Source organism: Micromonas commoda, chromosome 8 (assembly GCF_000090985.2).
Source record: "Micromonas commoda chromosome 8, complete sequence".
Taxonomy (NCBI): domain Eukaryota; kingdom Viridiplantae; phylum Chlorophyta; class Mamiellophyceae; order Mamiellales; family Mamiellaceae; genus Micromonas; species Micromonas commoda.
Window position 1 is genome coordinate 815,931 of NC_013045.1, and position 17,375 is coordinate 833,305.

General features: G+C 65.5%; 8 protein-coding genes across 8 annotated transcripts; 6 read left to right on the plus strand and 2 right to left on the minus strand.

The window, feature by feature from the left end:
* Positions 1 to 119: 119 nt before the first annotated feature.
* Positions 120 to 1,787, plus strand: MICPUN_105956 (predicted protein; the record flags this gene model as incomplete). The annotated part of the gene is made up of 2 exons (XM_002507912.1): positions 120 to 176; positions 334 to 1,787. 2 exons carry the CDS (start codon positions 120 to 122, stop codon positions 1,654 to 1,656), a joined length of 1,380 nt encoding a protein of 459 aa, XP_002507958.1. The 3' UTR covers positions 1,657 to 1,787.
* A 357-nt stretch (positions 1,788 to 2,144) lies between these two features.
* MICPUN_53116 (predicted protein) lies at positions 2,145 to 3,023 on the plus strand (the record flags this gene model as incomplete). The annotated part of the gene is made up of 1 exon (XM_002507913.1): positions 2,145 to 3,023. The coding sequence occupies one exon, from the start codon at positions 2,145 to 2,147 to the stop codon at positions 3,021 to 3,023; it is 879 nt and encodes a 292-aa protein (XP_002507959.1).
* A 113-nt stretch (positions 3,024 to 3,136) lies between these two features.
* On the minus strand, positions 3,137 to 6,709 carry MICPUN_60780 (predicted protein; the record flags this gene model as incomplete). Its single annotated transcript, XM_002508203.1, has 1 exon — positions 3,137 to 6,709. One exon carries the CDS (start codon positions 6,707 to 6,709, stop codon positions 3,137 to 3,139), a length of 3,573 nt encoding a protein of 1,190 aa, XP_002508249.1.
* Positions 6,710 to 7,188: 479 nt separating this feature from the next.
* MICPUN_60781 (glutamate-gated ion channel neurotransmitter receptor family) lies at positions 7,189 to 9,440 on the plus strand (the record flags this gene model as incomplete). The annotated part of the gene is made up of 2 exons (XM_002507914.1): positions 7,189 to 7,225; positions 7,552 to 9,440. 2 exons carry the CDS (start codon positions 7,189 to 7,191, stop codon positions 9,438 to 9,440), a joined length of 1,926 nt encoding a protein of 641 aa, XP_002507960.1.
* A 316-nt stretch (positions 9,441 to 9,756) lies between these two features.
* Positions 9,757 to 10,899, plus strand: MICPUN_91476 (predicted protein). Its single transcript, XM_002507915.1, has 4 exons — positions 9,757 to 9,799; positions 9,933 to 10,029; positions 10,148 to 10,229; positions 10,562 to 10,899. Exons 1-4 carry the CDS (start codon positions 9,790 to 9,792, stop codon positions 10,805 to 10,807), a joined length of 435 nt encoding a protein of 144 aa, XP_002507961.1. The 5' UTR covers positions 9,757 to 9,789; the 3' UTR covers positions 10,808 to 10,899.
* Positions 10,900 to 11,199: 300 nt separating this feature from the next.
* MICPUN_60783 (AP2-like protein) lies at positions 11,200 to 12,915 on the plus strand (the record flags this gene model as incomplete). Its single annotated transcript, XM_002507916.1, has 1 exon — positions 11,200 to 12,915. The coding sequence occupies one exon, from the start codon at positions 11,200 to 11,202 to the stop codon at positions 12,913 to 12,915; it is 1,716 nt and encodes a 571-aa protein (XP_002507962.1).
* Positions 12,916 to 12,928: 13 nt separating this feature from the next.
* MICPUN_108796 (predicted protein) lies at positions 12,929 to 13,739 on the minus strand. The gene has a single exon (XM_002508204.1). The coding sequence runs from the start codon at positions 13,661 to 13,663 to the stop codon at positions 13,112 to 13,114; it is 552 nt and encodes a 183-aa protein (XP_002508250.1). The 5' UTR covers positions 13,664 to 13,739; the 3' UTR covers positions 12,929 to 13,111.
* Positions 13,740 to 16,515: 2,776 nt separating this feature from the next.
* Positions 16,516 to 17,337, plus strand: MICPUN_84456 (predicted protein; the record flags this gene model as incomplete). The annotated part of the gene is made up of 1 exon (XM_002507917.1): positions 16,516 to 17,337. One exon carries the CDS (start codon positions 16,516 to 16,518, stop codon positions 17,335 to 17,337), a length of 822 nt encoding a protein of 273 aa, XP_002507963.1.
* Between the last annotated feature and the right edge of the window lie 38 nt (positions 17,338 to 17,375).

Consider the following 17,375-nt stretch of genomic DNA (forward strand, 5'->3'; position numbering starts at 1 on the left):
ATCTGCTTGTCTCCACGTTGGCAGTGGGAGTGGCTGAGATACTTGAGAAGGAAGGGCGCCGACGGTGCATCACGCAGAGCAGGCCGGCGCCGCCCGCATTGGGTGAAGTCACCGCCGAGATGTTCAGCAAGCGTGACAAGGATGATCAGATGAAGGCGACGGTGACCCTTCTGCAGGTGCGTCGACGCGATCCCCCGACCCCGCTCCGATCGCGCCCCGTCCCTGATCAGGCACAACTAACACCTCAAAGATTCAAAAAAAAATACAACGACGTTCGTGTACGCCCGCGTGCTGACGCCTTCATCGACCCCCCTCCACCCCTCCACCGAACAGAACCAGCTCCGGGCGCAGGCTCAGGAGATAGGCAGGCTGCAGAGCACCGTCGACACCCTCGTCTCGGAGAAGGCCGAGCTGCAGCAGAAGCTCGACGCGCCGCCCGCCAACCAGATCGTCAACTCCATCCTCCGCTCCTTCACCGGCTCTGAGGCGCTGAGGCTGGAGAGCGTGGAGGAGAAGGTGCACTGCAACTCGTACAAGAGCCACACTGACGTCAGATACAGATTCTTCGGCGCCCCCGGGCGGTTCCGCGGATCCTTCCCGGACATCCACAACGCCAAGGTTGAGATCGCGACGCCCGAGTCGTTCGGCGACGCCGTCAAGGCGCAGTTCGAGTTCAAGCCGCTGCAGCCCATCACCACGTCCAAGTCCCGCTTTTCCCTCGACGTCGGCGACCTTCTCGGGATAAAGGGCGCGCCCACGCTCGTGGTCAGCCCCAACCCCCCGTTCCTGATCAACAACCGAACCGAGTGGAACCCGCAGGTTGAGATGCAGGGCGAGACCGAGGACGGCATCGAGTGGGAGCTGAGGTACACCGTGAGCAACGACGGCGCCGTGCTCAGGTCCCTCGAGGGCGAGCTCAACTACTCGCACGACGTCTACGGCGATTTCACCCTCTCCAGGTGGCTCCACGAGGACGACATGGAGCTCTGGGACAAGTACGGCGACTGGTACGGGGATTCCCCCGGCGGCTTGGACTCGCGGTACAGCGGCGACCCTCGGGGCGGATCCGGCGACGACGACACCGACTCGGACCGCTCCGGAAGCAGGACCCCGCGCAGGGTGTCCCCGCGCAGGGCGCTGTGGGGACGCGGGAGCAAGTCCCCGCGCGGGATCTCCCCGGCGGAGTCTGCCCGTTCCGGAAGGTCCGCGCGAAGCTCGCGATCGCGTCGGTCGTTTCTCGGCGACGTGAAGCCCCCGACGCCGCGGTGGCTCGCGTCGTGGCGCCGCGAGGTGATCGATCGGGACGGCGTGACCGGCAGCGCGTTCGAGGCCAAGGTGGGGGACGCGGCGGCCGTGGCGAACGAGAACGCGCACAAGAGCGGCGGTAACATGAGCACCGCGGGCGGCATCATCAACGCCGACAACAACTGGGTGACGAGCGACTCGTGGGAGCTGGAGCTCGGCGCGAGGCGGCGCCTGCAGCACAACCTCGACGGGAAAATCGCCGCGAGGTTTGTCGCCAGGGAGTTGGAGGCGGGCATGTCCTACCACTTCACCGAGGAGTTCAAGGGCTGGCACGTGAACGCGAAGGCTGTGCTCTCGCCCCAAGGGATCTCCACGCCGGAGTTCACCCTGCACCACATGTGGGACTTCTAAGCGGGCGACGATCGGCGCTCGCGGGGAGGGGGAACGCGAGGGCGAGAGAGAGATGTGGGGACGCGTCGGAGTCTGGTGACCCGAACAACTTAGTTGTACATTCTTGAAAACCAAAGGCATACATCGCGACGGACGAGGAGCCGACGTAAACTGGAGTGTGATTTTTTTTTTTGGGTTTTTTTTGCCAAAGTTTGCCTGTCACCTGTCCGCTTCCAAATTTTGAATTTGCGAGCCGCAGACTTTGAAACGGTATAAATTCCAAGGGTTTCCGCCGCCTTCGCCCAATACAGAGCGCGCACGCTCGAACAGGAGGAAGCCCGCGTCGCGCGAAGCCGCGCCGACTCGCGCGCTCGGCGACCGTGCCCGAAGTTTCACCGCGAGTCCTCTTCGGTTTGATTTGGATTCCGACACGGAGGCGAAGGGCGCTCGCATCGGAAAAAAACACACGTGCAAAGCGACTGGCGTGAATCGGACTGCGACGGACGGCGATGGCCAAGTTCCCGACACAGCCCGGTTGCTCGAAGTGCCGCTACGCCAAGCGCGGATGCAGACGATGCGTCGAGAATTTTGTGCCCGCGTCCGCGGTCCGGGCGGCGAAGGTGGCCGAGAAGGCCGTCGCGCCCGCTGCGAAGCCCAGCCTCACGTCGCCCCTGGCTGAGAGGGACCCGAACGTGGTCGAGAAGCGACCCCGCGGCAGGCCCCCCAAGTCCGCGCAGAAGCCCGCTAACGGCGTCACGCCGAAGACCCCTAAGACGGTGCAGAAGACAACGGAGGCGAAAGTGGCTCTCGCGTCGCCGCCGTCGCCCGCGAGCGCGATGGGACTGGCGACGGCGCAGAAGAATGCGAGCACGCACAAGCGCAAGCCGACGGCCTCCGAGCCGGCGACGGCGACGAAGCGCGCGGCTGTCGACGTGGGCGTGCGTTGGGCGGACAGACTGGAGGCGTACGATGATGAGGCGAAGGCGACGGCGACGGCGGTGACGACGACGATGAATGATACGGCGAACGCGAGATTGGGCGCGGCGGCGATGGTCCCGGGTCTGGACGATGAAATAACCATCGCCGCGATGGGCGGCGTGGGCAGGTACGGCGACCGCTCGGATGAGGACCTTTGCGACTTCCCGCCGGAGCTCAGGGAGGCGTTGAAGAAGGTGTCGGCGGGACTGGTGCTAGGGTTGCACCCCGTGACTCTCGACCGCAACGCCGCCGATGACGACGACGACGACGACGACGAGGAGGGGGTGGAGACTGGTCTGACGGCGGAGGAAGAGAGAAGAAGGACGCAGGTGGCGCAGCTCGCGGCGGGCACGCTGAACCTGGCGAACAGGTTACGAACGCTGCAACAGGGCCCCGCGCTCGTGCACTGAGACGGGCGCGCGGCACGCGATAGGTGAGACGAGTATCGACCAACACAGACGAGACGAAGCCACGACTTGATCCACGACTTGATCCACGACTTGATCCACGACTCGATCGCTGTTCACGGCGACGCGGGCGTCGTCGCGCCCAACGGCGTCGCAGTCGCCGCCGACGCCGGCGACCACGGCTCGGCATCCTCGCCCCGGATGGCTGCGACCTCGCGTCGCGCCTCCGCCTCGCGCGCCTCCGCCTCGGCCAGGGATGCGGCCTTCTCCTCGGCCTCCCTCCTCGCAGCCTCCCGGTCCCTCTGCGCCGCGACCTCGGCTGCTTCCGCGGCGGCGGCTCTCCTCTCCAGCTCCGCAACCTTACGCTCGAGCCTCTGCTCCTTAGCCTTGCGCCTGAACTCGAGCCACCCTTCGAACGAGTCGGAGAGCGTCCGCATTCGCATGCGCGCGAGCGCCTTGCGGAGCAGTCGCTTGCGTCGCGTCGCCTCGTCCAGCTCGAGCACCCACGCCAACAGAGCGCGACGCTTGAGCGACGTGGCAAAGTGCCAGATTGACTTCTTCACCCGCCTCGCCGCGTTCGCCGTCTCCTTCTCCCGCATCGCCCTCAGCTCCCGCGTCTTCTCGTCCTCCCTGAACGCCAACCTGCCCTCGAGGATCGCGCACTCGCGGTCAAGCCGCTCCACGCGCCAACGGAGCTCGGCGTCGCCCGCGCGCTCATCGTCAAACTTTTTGGCGACGCCGGGGTCCGCTTCATCCGACGCCGCCTTATCGTCGCCGTCCCCGCCCATCCGTCTCTCCGTCAGCGACTCGTCCTCCGCGTTCCCGTTCAGACGCGTGAGATCCAGCTTGGGCACGCCGCGGCTCGGGGACGCCGACGGAGAGGTTTTCGTGAGCCACCGTCGGCTCGGCGCGGCGGGCGACGGCGGCACGATGACCGTCGGGTCAACCGTCCGACCCTCCGCCGCCTCCGCCGCGACGTACCTCTGCATGAGCGCGTCCCGTCGGCCCTCGAGCTTCAACTCGGCGACGCGGTACTCGTCGCGCGTGGCGTCTTCGCCCGGCGGGGGACGACGGGGGCTGAGCACCGGCGCCGCCGGCGCGGGCGAGGCGGGCGGGGGCGACGCCGCCCCGGACATTCCGACGGCGCCCAGCGTCCGCGGCGTGAGCGGGTCGGTCTCGTCGTCGTCATCGGCGCCGCCGCGCGTTTTACCCGGCGTCTTCGCCGGGTACGCCGAGCGCGGCGGCGGCGTGGCGGGCGTGGACGACGGTTCGGCGGCGTTCGCGATGCGCGGCGGCGTCGTCGCGGGCGTCGTCGGCGAGCCCGGGGGCACGGGGGAGAGTTTGGGGACAACCGCGTGTGTGGAGTCCTTCGCGGGGGTGGTTTCCGGGGTGGACGCCGCGGCAGCCTCCGCCGCGGCGACGGCAGCCTCGGCGGCGGCCAACGCGGCGATCGCGGCGACGTCGTCGTCCGCCCCCCCCGGCGGCGCGGCGGGATCGGCCGAGGACGCGCCCCCCGCGTCGCCCGCGCGGCGCTCCTCAGCAATGCCGAAGAGCACCAGCTTCAGGCACGCGACGACGCCGCCGCCGGGGAGGAACCTCCCAAAGTTCAGCGCGGGGCCCACGCGCGCGGGGAGGTCGAGGCGTCGCGCGTCCCTCGCGTCGCGGCAGCTCTCCGCGAACGTCGGCTCCATCGCGTCCGGTCCGCCGGCCCGTACGCGCGCCAGTTCACCCTTTGCCCTCGTCGCGGCGGTGATCCCCGCGCCGTCCCAGAATATCCCGCCCGCAGTGGCGAGCAACCCGTTCTCAAACGCTCGCCTCGTCATCGCGGCGACGGCGGCGACGAAGCCGACGCGGGTGAGCCCACCTGCGATTGCGCCCGCGGCGGCGCCCGCGGCGGCGGACGCCACGACCCTCGCGGTTTCCTCGGGGCGTTCGCGCACCCGGTCCGCGAGGGCCCTTATCCTCGCGGCGGGTTCACCTTGGACGGGTTTGGGTTCCGCGGCGGATTTCTTCACCTGGAACGGTAACTCGAACGCGGGCTTGGACTCCGCCGGCTTCACCTTGGACGCGTCGCCTTTCTCCTCCTTGCGACGCTCCTCGCGCGCCTTCCTCCTCGCCTCGAAGTCCCTCCTCCTCGCCTCCCTCTCGCGCTCGGCTTTGGCCCTGTCAGCCTCAACCTTAGCCTTGAGGTCCACTTGTACCTTGTCCTCGCTTTGCTTCGTCGGTTTGGCCGCCGCGGGTTTGGCCGCCGTCGGTTTGGCCGCCGCGGGTTTGACCGCCGCGGGTTTGGCCGCCGCGGGTTTGGCCGCCGCCGCCGCCGCGCGTCGTTGCTTGTCCTGCGCATCGCGGAGGCGGTCTCGCTCTTTCCGCCGCGCCGCTCGCTCTGCTTCTCGCGCCGCTTGACGAGCCATCGCCTCGGCGCGGCGCTTGGCGGCCGCCTCGGCGAGCCTCGCCTTCGCAGCCTCCTCCAAACCCCGGTTCCCCTCGTTCTCCTTCCTCTTCTCGTCCTCGCGTCCCATCCTCGCGGTTCCCTCGTCCTGCCTCATCTTGTGCACCAGCGAGCCGGCGGCGTCCTGCGCTGATTTCAGTTTTCCGCGCACCGCCTCCGCCATCGACTTGGACTTTTCCCTTCGAGCCGCGGCGTCCTCCTCAGCCTTGCGCCTCCGCTCCGCGCGTTCCTCGTCGGTCGTGCGCGCGAGTCTCGCGGGTGAGCCGGGAGGCGTCGGCGGGGGCGGCGTCGAACCCGCCGCGGGAGCCTCCGCGGTTCCCGGCGACTCCTCCGACTCCGACGCCGGGTCCCCACCCTCCGCCGCCGCGTCGTCCCCTTCTTTCCTCGCGGCGTTCCTGCTCCGTCTCAGGTTCTCGATCTCCTCGCCAGCCTTCGTGGCGATCCCGGTCACCTCCGCGTTGACCCACGCGCTCGTTCGCTGCAGGTCCTCGCTCGATTCCCTCAGCGCGGCGCTCGAAGCCGCCGCCGCCTCGCGAATGCCATCCACCGACGCGCCCGCCGTCTTGACCAGGGCGCCGACGACGCCGCCGAACCCCCGCACCGCGCTCACCCCGCGCACGCGCATGTCCTCGCGGACGTCGTCGAGGGACTCGGGGCGCGATGAGGCGTCGTCGGTCGGCGACGACGGCGGCGGCGGGGACGACGGCGACGAGGACTCCGCGGTTGTTTCGGTTGTTCCCTCCGACGCGGATGCCGACGACGAGGCATCGTCCTCGCGTGATGTCCGGCGGCTTCCCGGCGGGACCGGGTCGCCGGTATCATCGGCGCCGTCGTCCCGCGAATCGCCTCGCGGCGCGTCTCCCGCCGGGTCGGCCTCCCCGACGATGCGCGCGTCGACGACGGCGGGCGCGTTCGCATCGTCCGCGGAGGAAGGTGCCGTGGAAGGTCCGGGAGATTGCGCGGCCCCGTCGACGCCGTCGGCGCGCTTCGGCCCGCTCGCGCCCTGCTTCGGCAGCTTGAGCACGTCGCCGGCTTTGAGCAGGCCGTTCCTGGCGCTCACCGCGGGGTTCAGACGGAGCACCTCGTCGTAGTCCAGCCCCCGCTCGGAGCTGAGATGCTCCAGCGTGGTGTCGCCGTGGCGCACCGCGTAGGCCCTAGTGGCCACGCGCGTGTCGTGGTCCTCGGATGCGGGCGACCTGCTCTGGTCCGAGGGGACGATCTTGTTGTCGTTCGCGCTCATGGTCGCGAACGACGCCGCCCCGAGGCACGTCGCCCTTCTGCCAAGTTGGCACCTCCCGACCTCTCGTTGTCTCGATATTTGAAAAAAAATCGTGTTTTCATCAAGAGAGAAAAATGAGTTTTTAGAGGATGAAAACTCATGTGATCGATTTGCTTAATTTCATATGATGACCTGACTGATTTCCCGTACATAAATGCAATACATGTCATCGTAACAGCGAGGTCCCCAACAGCCTAGAAAGCTCCAGCAGATAAAAGTTACACAGAGGAGACCAATAGAGACAAAGTTTTCTCACTAAAAGACTTGGTGCGTAGATATCTCATGGACAAAATCCGTGACGCATTTTTCCAAGAAACCACAGATATTTTTACGGTAGAACCAGACTACTTCAGACAGACGAACCCAACACCTCGCGCGCGCCTCGATCGCGCTTGCATCTCTTTGTCCACCTATCGCCCCCCCGGCCAACGCTCCGACACATGCGTGTCTCAGGTACGCTCTCGCTGCGCCACCGCGGTCTCTCCCAAACCCCAACAAAAATAATTTCCCAGATGCGTCCATGCCAACCAATCGGGCTCCAGATGGGGCGCTCCGTGTGCGGCGCACGCGCGGCTTATCCGCCCTCAGCACGGACCGCACGCGTCGTCTAGGTCGGAGAGGGCCTCGCGTGCCCGCCTCGGGGCGTCCGTCTCCGAACCCTGCCCACGTGTGCCCTCTCCGGGAGCCATGTGGACCAAGGGGACGCAAGTCCAGGTCTGACGTGGCAACAAACCACCTCTGAGCAACAAACCACAGAGAAAGGGACTGACCCACGCGCCGTTTCCGTCTTCTCCCACCCTCAGGCTTTCTCAGCTTGGTCATCGCGCTCCTATGCTCCCTCGCGCTCCTCGCAGCCGCCGAGACGATCGTTTCCCCCGACGAGATCGTCTCCCTCGACGACCTCACATTCGACCTCCGCGTCGACGACGCCGCCGCGTCACCCGCCACTTCTCACCGCCGACTTCTCGCCGCGGCTGACTCGCTCGTCAACGGCTCCACCTCCGCGTGCGCGTGCCTCCAACCCCCGACGACGCCCCCCGCGGGGGGCACCGTGTTCGGCTACGGCTGCCACGCGCACGACAACTACACCTCCTGCGGTTCTTCCAAGCACTGCAAGGACAAGTGGTGCTACGTCGCGTCCGGCTCGTGCACCATCGAGAACCACCTCAGCGACAAGTCGGTGCCGGCGGAGGTTTCGTCGGATCCCCTCGTGTCCACCGCGACGCCCGCGGCGGGGACCACCCCGCTGCACTATTCGTACGCCACCTGCGGGTACGTGGATCGTTACACCCTGACCAAGTCCATGAAGTCACTCTCCGGTGTCACGGTGAAGACGATGTACCTCGCCAACACCGGCGGGTGGAAAGGTACAAAATGCGACGAAACCATCAAGTCCGGCGGCATTGGAACCAAGGATAAGTGCCGAGGCGGGGCATACCGCTTCATCGAGCTTCTGCAGGCTGCCGAGGGGTTCGTTGTAGAAGAGGTGAACAAGTTCGAGCCCGTGGTGGCTGCGCAGAAGCCCCGCGGCAAGGCTACGCTCGGTTTCAATCCGAAGGATTTCCAGCTGTGCGTCTCCGCTGTCGGCATGGGCTTCCTGGACCTGTGCAACGCGGCCATCGTGCTCACCCCAGAGCGCACGCAAATCGCACCCTTCATCACGCTCTTCGAGGAGCCCGTCTATCTGGTCTCGAAATACGACGTGGAAACGGAGTCTTTCGCGAAGAAGTTGCGGAGCGCGTTCGCGCCCTTTGAGTGGCAGCTCTGGTTCCTTATCCTGTTTTTGGTCGTCGTCATCTCTGGCTTGATCGGCTCCATGGAGCACAGGCCCGGGGGCGAATTCGAGGGGCGTGGAATGGTCACCACGACCGTCGAGGCGACGCACGATGGCATATCCTCGCTTCTCGGCGGCGGTTCAAAGTTTGAGCCCATCACGCTGGGCGGGAAATTTGCGAGCATCGGCCTTGGCTTTTTGATCCTCCTCACCATCTCCGCGTACACCGCCAACCTAGCGTCGTACCTCATCGTACAGCGATCGCGCACCACCGAGGTGCAGTCCATCGTAGACGCGGTGCGGCTGCGCAAGACCATGTGCGCCCATCGAGTCGACAAGAACGGGCTCCTGCTCAACTACCCAGACCTACCCAAGGAGCTCTTAATCGAGAGCCCGACCCGGACGCAGGCGCTTAAGGACGCCGTCGACGGCACGTGCGACCTCGCCATCGCCCGCGAGGAGGAACTTCAATTTCAACGAGGTCTCGGTGAAGCGTGTACGATGCAGTTCGTCGGGGCACCGCTGTTCACGCTCGCCGTGGGCGTGCCCGTGTCCCCGCGCTACTTCATGAGGTTCCAAAACGCAATCGCACGCGCCACCACCAACGGGCTGGTTCGACAGGCAATGAAGGAGACACTCCCGGTGAATGCTTGCCCGGTGCGATCGGCGGTTAACACGAATAGTGGGATGACCATCGATCAGATGGCGGGACCACTGCTGCTCTCGGCCGTGTTCTCCATCTTCGGCATCCTGTGTCACCTCGCTTCGACGAGACTCACCACGGGCAAGAAGGACGCCAAGGGCTCGACCGAGGACCACGACCACGTCACCAGCGTGCGGAGCATGCTGATACACATCGAGAGGCAACAGGCTGAAATCTTGGATCACCTGGGCGTGGGAGCTTCGAACGCCGCGTGAACCACCTCATCAAGAGAGCTGGCGAGCTTGAAGACGGAGCGCCACGGAGGTGGAACTGTTTGACTGTACTAAAATAAGCGAGCCAGCGGCTCGCACCCCTGAAATTTTCTTCAAGAGTTAACTTATTTCGACTCGCACAAGGCAAACACACCCCAGGTAAATCATAATTAGGTTTTTGATCCCACGAAAAAACTGTGTCTCGATTTTCCACATTCCCGAGTTGCAAAATGTTGGCTCGCAGCGCAGTTTGTTGCCGCCGGAGCCCACCCTCGTCAAGAACCGCAGCCCTCCGACGCCGTCGCCCTCTTTGTATCCGCACCTCGCTCGTGTCGCGTCGTGCTAAGTAAACATGGCTAAGGGTGAGTGTCCGAGAGTGTATCCTCACGCGTCCCCCCGCGCCGTCGCGCATGTCGCGATGACCCGTCGACCCGTTTCCGGCGACCCGAGATCCCGCAACTGACCGCGAATTTCCTTCCTCCCTCGCCACCGCAGAGGATGCTAAGGCCAAGGCGGCCAAGGCCGCGAAGATGGTCAAGAAGGGGGTGAAGGGAAAGCTTCTCAAGAAGCGCTTCTCTCCCGTCTTCCACAGGTGAGAATCATCCCGAAGTCATGAGACCCTTCCTACGCCGCGGGTTTCCGCCGTGCCCATCGTCGCTTCGGGGAAAAAAACGGAGCGCATCGCTGACGGAAACCCTCCCACCGGACAGGCCCAAGACCCTGAAGAAGTCCCGCGAGCCGAAGTACCCCCGGGTCTCCGTCGCTCCCATGCAGAAGCTTGATCAGTTCCAGGTGTGTGCACGGCTCATCCCTGACGATTTTTGGATCGCGCGCGCGCGAACGATGCGCGTTCCGCCCGCGCGGTACCATCGCAATCTTTTAGGGTTTTAGGACCAGGAGAGGGCACTGGCGGGCACGGCCGGAGCGCGCGGTCAACGCGCACGCGCCCTCTCGGCGCGTGCATCGGCGCTTTCGCGCTTGCGCGACCACTCCCGCGATGGAAAGACATGCGAGGATTGCGCCCGCCCGCCATCAGCGTCCCGACCCCGCCACCTAGCATCAGTCACCCCCACCCAGAGCCGTGGAGCAAAAACTGACCTCGCGACCCCGCCCTCTACCAACAGATCCTCAAGTTCCCCCTCACCACCGAATCTGCCATGAAGAAGATCGAGGACAACAACACCCTCGTCTTCATCGTCGACGCCAGGTCCACGAAGAAGCAGATCAAGGATGCCGTCAAGCGCATGTACGACATCCAGACGGAGAAGATCAACACCCTCATCCGCCCCGACGGCGCGAAGAAGGCGTACGTGAGGCTCACCGCCGACTACGACGCCCTCGACGTCGCCAACAAGATCGGCATCATCTAAGCGGGTAACAGTGTAACGGCGTTTATAGTCATTCGCGTAGAGGTTGGGGTCGTCGAGCCCAGTGTCATATTCATATCTCTGGTTTCGACGTAATACACGCTCTTTCGCCTCGGGATGAGACTGGTCCAAAAAAACACTTTGGTTTGCACAGCCGAAACCGAAGCGTCCACACTGCCTCGGGAACCACGACCCGTTCGTTCTTCGCTGATGCCTCGATACCGACATGTGCCGATCGACTCAGACCGACTTAATCGCGCGCCCGAGGCGAGACGAGGGCGGGAGTATCGAACGTTTCGACCCTCCCACCACGACACTCCCCGAGCGCGCTCCCACAACCCTCGACGCGCGTGCGAGCGTCGTCCCCCAGCCGCGCACGCATCGGACCCACGACCATGCCCCGCCTCTCCGCCGTCGAAGGCGACGACGCGTCGCCCCTCTACCGTCGCGCACCCCCGCTCGCCTCCAAACTCGAGCACGTCGAGGCGCCCGTCGACCCGACGAGCTCGCCCTTCAAGCACGCCGCGCTCGCCGACTTCGACGAGGCGCTCGCGTCCTTCGCCAGCTCCGAGATGTTCCGCATGTGCGACGTGGGAGACCCGTGGACCACGAACGGGCTGGAGCTCAGCGCATCGAGCGGGCAGACGCGCGAGGACGCAGCCTTCGCGCACGCGATGGGAGGAGGAGGAGGTGGAGGAGGAGGAGGTGGAGGAGGAGGAGGAGGAGGAGGAGGAGGCGGGGCCGGGGGCGGGGGCGGAGCCGGCGACGACCCGCTCGTCGCGCTCGCGTCCCGTCATCGGTACGGCCACGCGAACGTCCTCGTCCCCGACGGAAACCCGTGGTGGAGCGATCCGCTGGAGAGGAACGTCGCCGCCCCGAACGCGGGTCCGACACATCCCGGGCTCTTCGCCCTCACCCCCGCGCAGAGACACGCGCTTCGGGAACCCAGAGACGACGCGTTCGATCCCCCCGCGCCGGCGCCGCAACGGAAGCGCAGGGACGTCGCGAAGCGCAAGCGCGATGGGATTTCCCGACAGGGGTTCGGCGACACCCCGAAGCGCGGAACTCGTACCACGAGCAAGTACCGCGGCGTGACGCATCACTGCAGGACGGGCCGGTGGGAGGCGCACATCTGGGAGGACGGCAAGCAGGTGTACCTGGGCGGCTTCGACTCCGAGCAGCAGGCGGCGCTCGCGTACGACGTCGCCGCGATCAAGTGCCGCGGCGAGGAGGCCAGCACGAACTTCGACATGAACGACTACGCCCAGGAGCTCGCCGCGCTGAACTCCGTGGGGAAGGAGGAGCTCGTGCTGTCGCTCCGGCGGCAGAGCAAAGGGTTCGTGAAGGGCAGCTCGAAGTTCCGGGGGGTGACCAGGCACCAAAAAGGTCGGTGGGAGGCGCGGATCGGGCAGCTCGTGGGACGTAAGTACCGGTACCTCGGGCTGTACGACCAAGCGGAGGAGGCTGCGGTGGCGTACGACACGGAGGCTGTCCGACAGAAGGGTTTCGACGCGGTGACCAACTTTGACCTCTCCGAGTACGCCGACGTCCTCGCGGAGCACCACGCGTTGAGACGCGCGCGACGCACGCTCTCCCACCCGATACCCGAACCCGATGATCCCAACGCACCGGCGAGCTTGCCCGCGGCGTCCATCAAGCAGCGGCTCAAGGCTGCGAGCGAGTCGAGTTTCGGGGGCATGCGCGAGGGTCCCGCCGCGGAGAGGGAGCCGCGGGGGGAGGCCATCGACGCGGTTCGCGCGTTCTTCAGGGACGCGGGCGTCGAGAAGGCGCTCACGCCGATGGATCCCATCAGGGAGATGGCGACGAACGCCGGGAACGCGGCGGCGGCGGTCGCGGCGGCGCGGGAGAGGAATGCGAGGACGACGTGGGCTCCCATGAACGACAAGGGAACTCTTCTGGACGACGAAGGCGACCTCGAGGAGGAGGACGTCGGGGGCGGGGGCAAGACCACGATCCAGGCGCTCCGCGCGATGGTGAGGGAGGCGAGGACGCAGCTGGCATCGACACAGAGACAGCTGGAGGTTGCGATGATCGGGACGGACGACGGAATGGGAACGGGGGACCGGGACGTTGACGAGGGGAAAAATTAGCAGCGCTGCGGTTAAAAATACTTCCTGCTTGCTTCACAAGACTGCTCGCTATTGTCGACAAAGCCCTTCGACGCGCGCCCACGCCGGAGCCGCGCCGAGCCCGTCGACGGTCACTCGCTACGAAAACACATCCGCGAAGGACCGGCCCCGTTTCGCCGGCCTCCTCCGCTCTCACCCGCCAGCACACTCAAGACGCTTAGAAGGGCATGGTGTCCTTGGGGAAGAAATCCTTGCCCTCGGCCGCCTGGGGAATGACGCGGCCGAGGGTCTGCAGGGAGATGGCCGCGACGACAGCGAGGGGGGAGAAGAGGATGAGCATCGCGGCGCCGAGGGCGGGGGAGGTCGCCTCGGACGGAGAAGCCTTCTCCTTAGGGGCCTTCTTGGCGGCGGGAGCACCGCCACCCGAGGGGAGGGAGATCTTGGGCGCGGAGAAGGACGGGAGGCCGATGGCGAGGTTCTTGGTCTTGGCGGGGTTCTTGGCCATGGACACGTTCTTCTTGGCCTCGAGGTCGGCGCCGAGGGAGGCGGCGAGCGCGGCGGCGGCGGCCTTCTTGTCGGCATCGGCGATGACAGAGATCTCCTGGACCTGCGCGAGCGCGGGCTCCGCGAGGAGGGTCAGCGCGAGCGCGCCGGCAACCGCGGACTTGGAGGCGCCCTCGGCGGAGGCCTTGGCCTGGATCTTGCGCGCCACCTTCTTGGGGGCGGCGGCGCGGGCCATAACGACGGGAGTGGAGACGAGGGACATCATCTTTCTCTTTTTTGGTCTTTGGTTATCGGCGTGCGACGTGTGCGGTGTAGATGGCGCGCCAGCCGCGCCCGATCCCCCGTGTCGTGGAAATCGCCCTCCTCGGATAGATGGATAACTAGTCAATGGACCAATCAGAACGCGGCATTCCTCTCTACAAGTGGCAAGTAGAGACGCCAATTTCCCCGTCAAAAATAGATGGCCCTTCTGGGTTTGGCGCGCTTCCGGAGATTTTTTCGCTCGAAATTTTCCTCCCGAAGCAAGCTCTGGCAGGGCGCTGCAGTGTCCCAATCGAGCGGTTCGTTGCCCGGGTGCCAGTGAAAAGCGAGTCCGCGTGGGAAATCCGAATCCTTCCCATATTCCGTAGAGGAGCAGGGGTCGAGGGAATGGTGACGAGGAAGGGTTCGTCGTCTCCTGGCCGGCCGCGGCCCGGGGCGATCGGTAAAATATCGCCCGACACGTCTCCGATAGGTCCGTCTCCCGTCCACACCCATCGGCGGACACCCGGTCGTCAACACCCGCTCCGACCAAATAATTGTGCCCAATTGGATCCAGCCGATCTCCCCGTCTCCCCCCCTGACCGTCCCCCCCCCTTTACCCCAGACGACGCGACGGATGAGGCGCGACGTACCAAACACGCGCGCTCGAACACCCCGCTGAGCCCTGCGTCGAAGCCTCCCGCGCCGCGGCGACGCGCGGTGGGAAACGCGAGACCGACGCGGCTCGACTCGAGTCGACCGGGCGATACCTGTTGGGACAGACTGGCGAGGCCGACGGGCAGCGCCCGGGGCGCGCCCGGGATGCGGGGACCCGCGGGCTCGGCGAGAAAGCCCGCGTTGTCGCGAGCCACGACGCCCGCGTCCGCCAAGTCCAGCGGCAGCACCGTGTCCACCAGCGACGGTTCCTCCTCGCAGGACACCGATTTCTTGTGCTCAAACTCGCCGTCTGAGGCGTCGTCGGCGCGGGGGACGGACATCTCCGCCGCCGAGGCCGCCACCGACAGCGACGACGACGATCACATCGTCGCGGAGGTCATCTCCGAGGACGAATCCGAGGAGGCGGCGACGCCAAAGCCAAAGCCGGAGACTCTCAAGCCGCACGAGCTCGCCGCCAAAAGAGTCGCCGCGAGACGAGCCGCGGAGAAGGAGAAGAAGGAGAAGGAGGAAGCCGAGAAGGCGAAGAAGCGCCGACCGGTTCCCGGCCCGGGTGCGACGATGGCGACGACGAAAACGACAGCGGCGACGACGACGACGACGCCGGCGTCGAAGAAGTCTGCGGAGAAACCCCCGCCGAGCCTCAAGAAGCTCTTCGAGGAGGAGAAAGATTTCCCGGAGTGGAACGCGGTGGAGGGAGTCAAGTGGGCGACGATGGGCGTGGCGCAGCTCCGTGAGGAATTCGCGCACAGGGACCACAAGAAGCACCGGGAGAACGCGTCCAAGTTTAGCGCCGCGCTGGACAAGAAACGGGAGACCGCGACGCGGCTCCGGCCCAAGGTTGCTTACGGCGACATCACCCCGATCAACGCACAAGATGAGAAGGAAAAGTTTTTGGCGGCGTGGACCACGTACGACAAGGGTCGAAGAAAACGCGCCAAGAACAACCCTCCGCCCAAAGACCCCCAGTTTCAGTACGCGGATCCCGAGGCGGCTCTCAAGTCCATGGAGGACTACGGCTCACCTAGGGACGACCTCATAGGGCACGCGCAGAGGATCATGGAGGAGAAGCGGGCTCGGTACGGCGACGGGGGAAAACACGACGAGAGGTTCGAGCAGGCGGTGTGGGGGGCGCCGATGGCGGGCGGCGCGCGGGACATGGGCGAGTGCGTCAACGAGTACCTGGACTCGCACGGGATCGGAGATAAGGTGCAGATCCGGTGGCACGAGAACCTCGCGGTGGCGTCGATGACCATGTCGCGCGGGCGGAAGAGCTGCGAGGGGACGCTCAACCTGCCGAAGCAACCGGGGAAAAAGTACTCGCGGCGGCTGTGGGTGCAGGGCCTGCTGGACCACGAGATCGGCACGCACTTCACGTGCTCGATCAACGACCTAGCCACCGCGCCGTACCTTCGCGGGTCTTTCGCCGCGGGCGCGGCGGGGGGCAGCCGGTCCTTCAACAACTTTCCTCGCTCGCGAAAGGTCACCCCGAGGGAGCACCTCGTCACCGAGGAGGGACTCGCCACGCTCAACACGCACATGAGCGCCAAGGTGAAGCTGCTCGTCGGACCCGCGCTGAGCTACTGGACCAGGTGGCAGGGCAGCCAGATGGGGTTCACCGAGCTCTTCGAGGCGCTCGAGCCGTACGTCTCAGACCTGCAGAAGCGATGGCAGCAGTGCTACCGGTGCAAGCGCGGGTTGACGGACACGTCCGAGCACAAGTCGTACGCGAAGGATCAGTGCTATTTCGAGGGTGCCTACAAGCTGCTGGAGGGGCGGCGACACATAGACTTCCGCCTGTTGCACAGCGGGAAGATCGCTCTGGAGGAGTACGCGGACGCGAGGGCCGCGTGGCTCAGGCTCGTGAACAGCAGGGCCATGCAGAACGTGAGCCTGGTGACGCCGCATTTTCTTCGGAAGGAGGGCGAGTACGAGGAGTACCTCGAGAACATCGCCGCCGCGAACGGGATCGAGGCGAACCCGAGGCCAAAGATCGAGGGATACAAGAACCAGAGGGACGTCACGCTGGTGCCGTACTCGGACCGGACCAAGAAGCGGGCGCCGGTCATCGCATAATACTCTCACACTTATCACGTACCTTGTGTCACTTAGCTCTTATTACGGATTGTTGTACGAAGGTAACTTTTTACGAAATCACCTCGCCTAGCTCAGAGCGGAGGGCGCTCTCTTTTGGACCGTGAGATGTCCTTGTCTCAGCCCGCGAACCTGGTGCAACTGGTACGCACGTCCGGCCTGTGCATCCTGCGACAGCTCAGGCTCGAAGAGAAGCTCCTGCGTTCACCCGGCGCGGGCAACTGGTGCCTGCTCAACGACGGCACCCCCGATCGCTCGGTGGTGCTCGGCATCTCGGGCAAGCCGCACCAGCTCGTGGACGTGCGACGGGCTCTAGACGACGGTGTGCGGGTCATCAAGCGCTTTTCCGGTGGTGGAACCGTGATCGTCGACCGGGACACCCAGTTCGTCACGCTGGTGATGAACGCCGCGGCGGTGCCCGACCTGGCGCTGTTCCCGCGGCAGATTATGGACTGGACGGGATCGCTGTACGGGGGCCGGCCGCACGGCGTGTTCGCGGACGTGCCCGGGTGGCAACTCCGCGAGAACGATTACGTCATCGGCGAGCGCAAGGTGGGAGGGAACGCGCAGAGCATATCGAAGGACAGGTGGCTGCACCACACCAGCTTCCTGTGGGACTTCAGGGAGGAGACGATGAAATACCTGACCAACCCGGCGAAACAGCCCAGGTACAGGGCGAACAGGTCGCACTCCGATTTCCTCGCGCCGCTGAAGACGTACCTGCCAGACAGGAACGCCCTCGCGACGAGAATAGAGGCTGCATTGGAGGGCATGGGGCTGGAAGTGGCGCCAGCCAGCATCGAACAGGCAGAGGACGCAGTCGCCGCCTTCCACCGCGGGAGTGGAGTGGGGACCACCGGCGTGGTGGACCTGGAAACGGCGTTAACGCTGGGGCCGGACGACAGGGCGCCGATGCTGACCGGGGCGTAGGAGCTATTAGAAACATAGACATAGTGCACGTGATGATT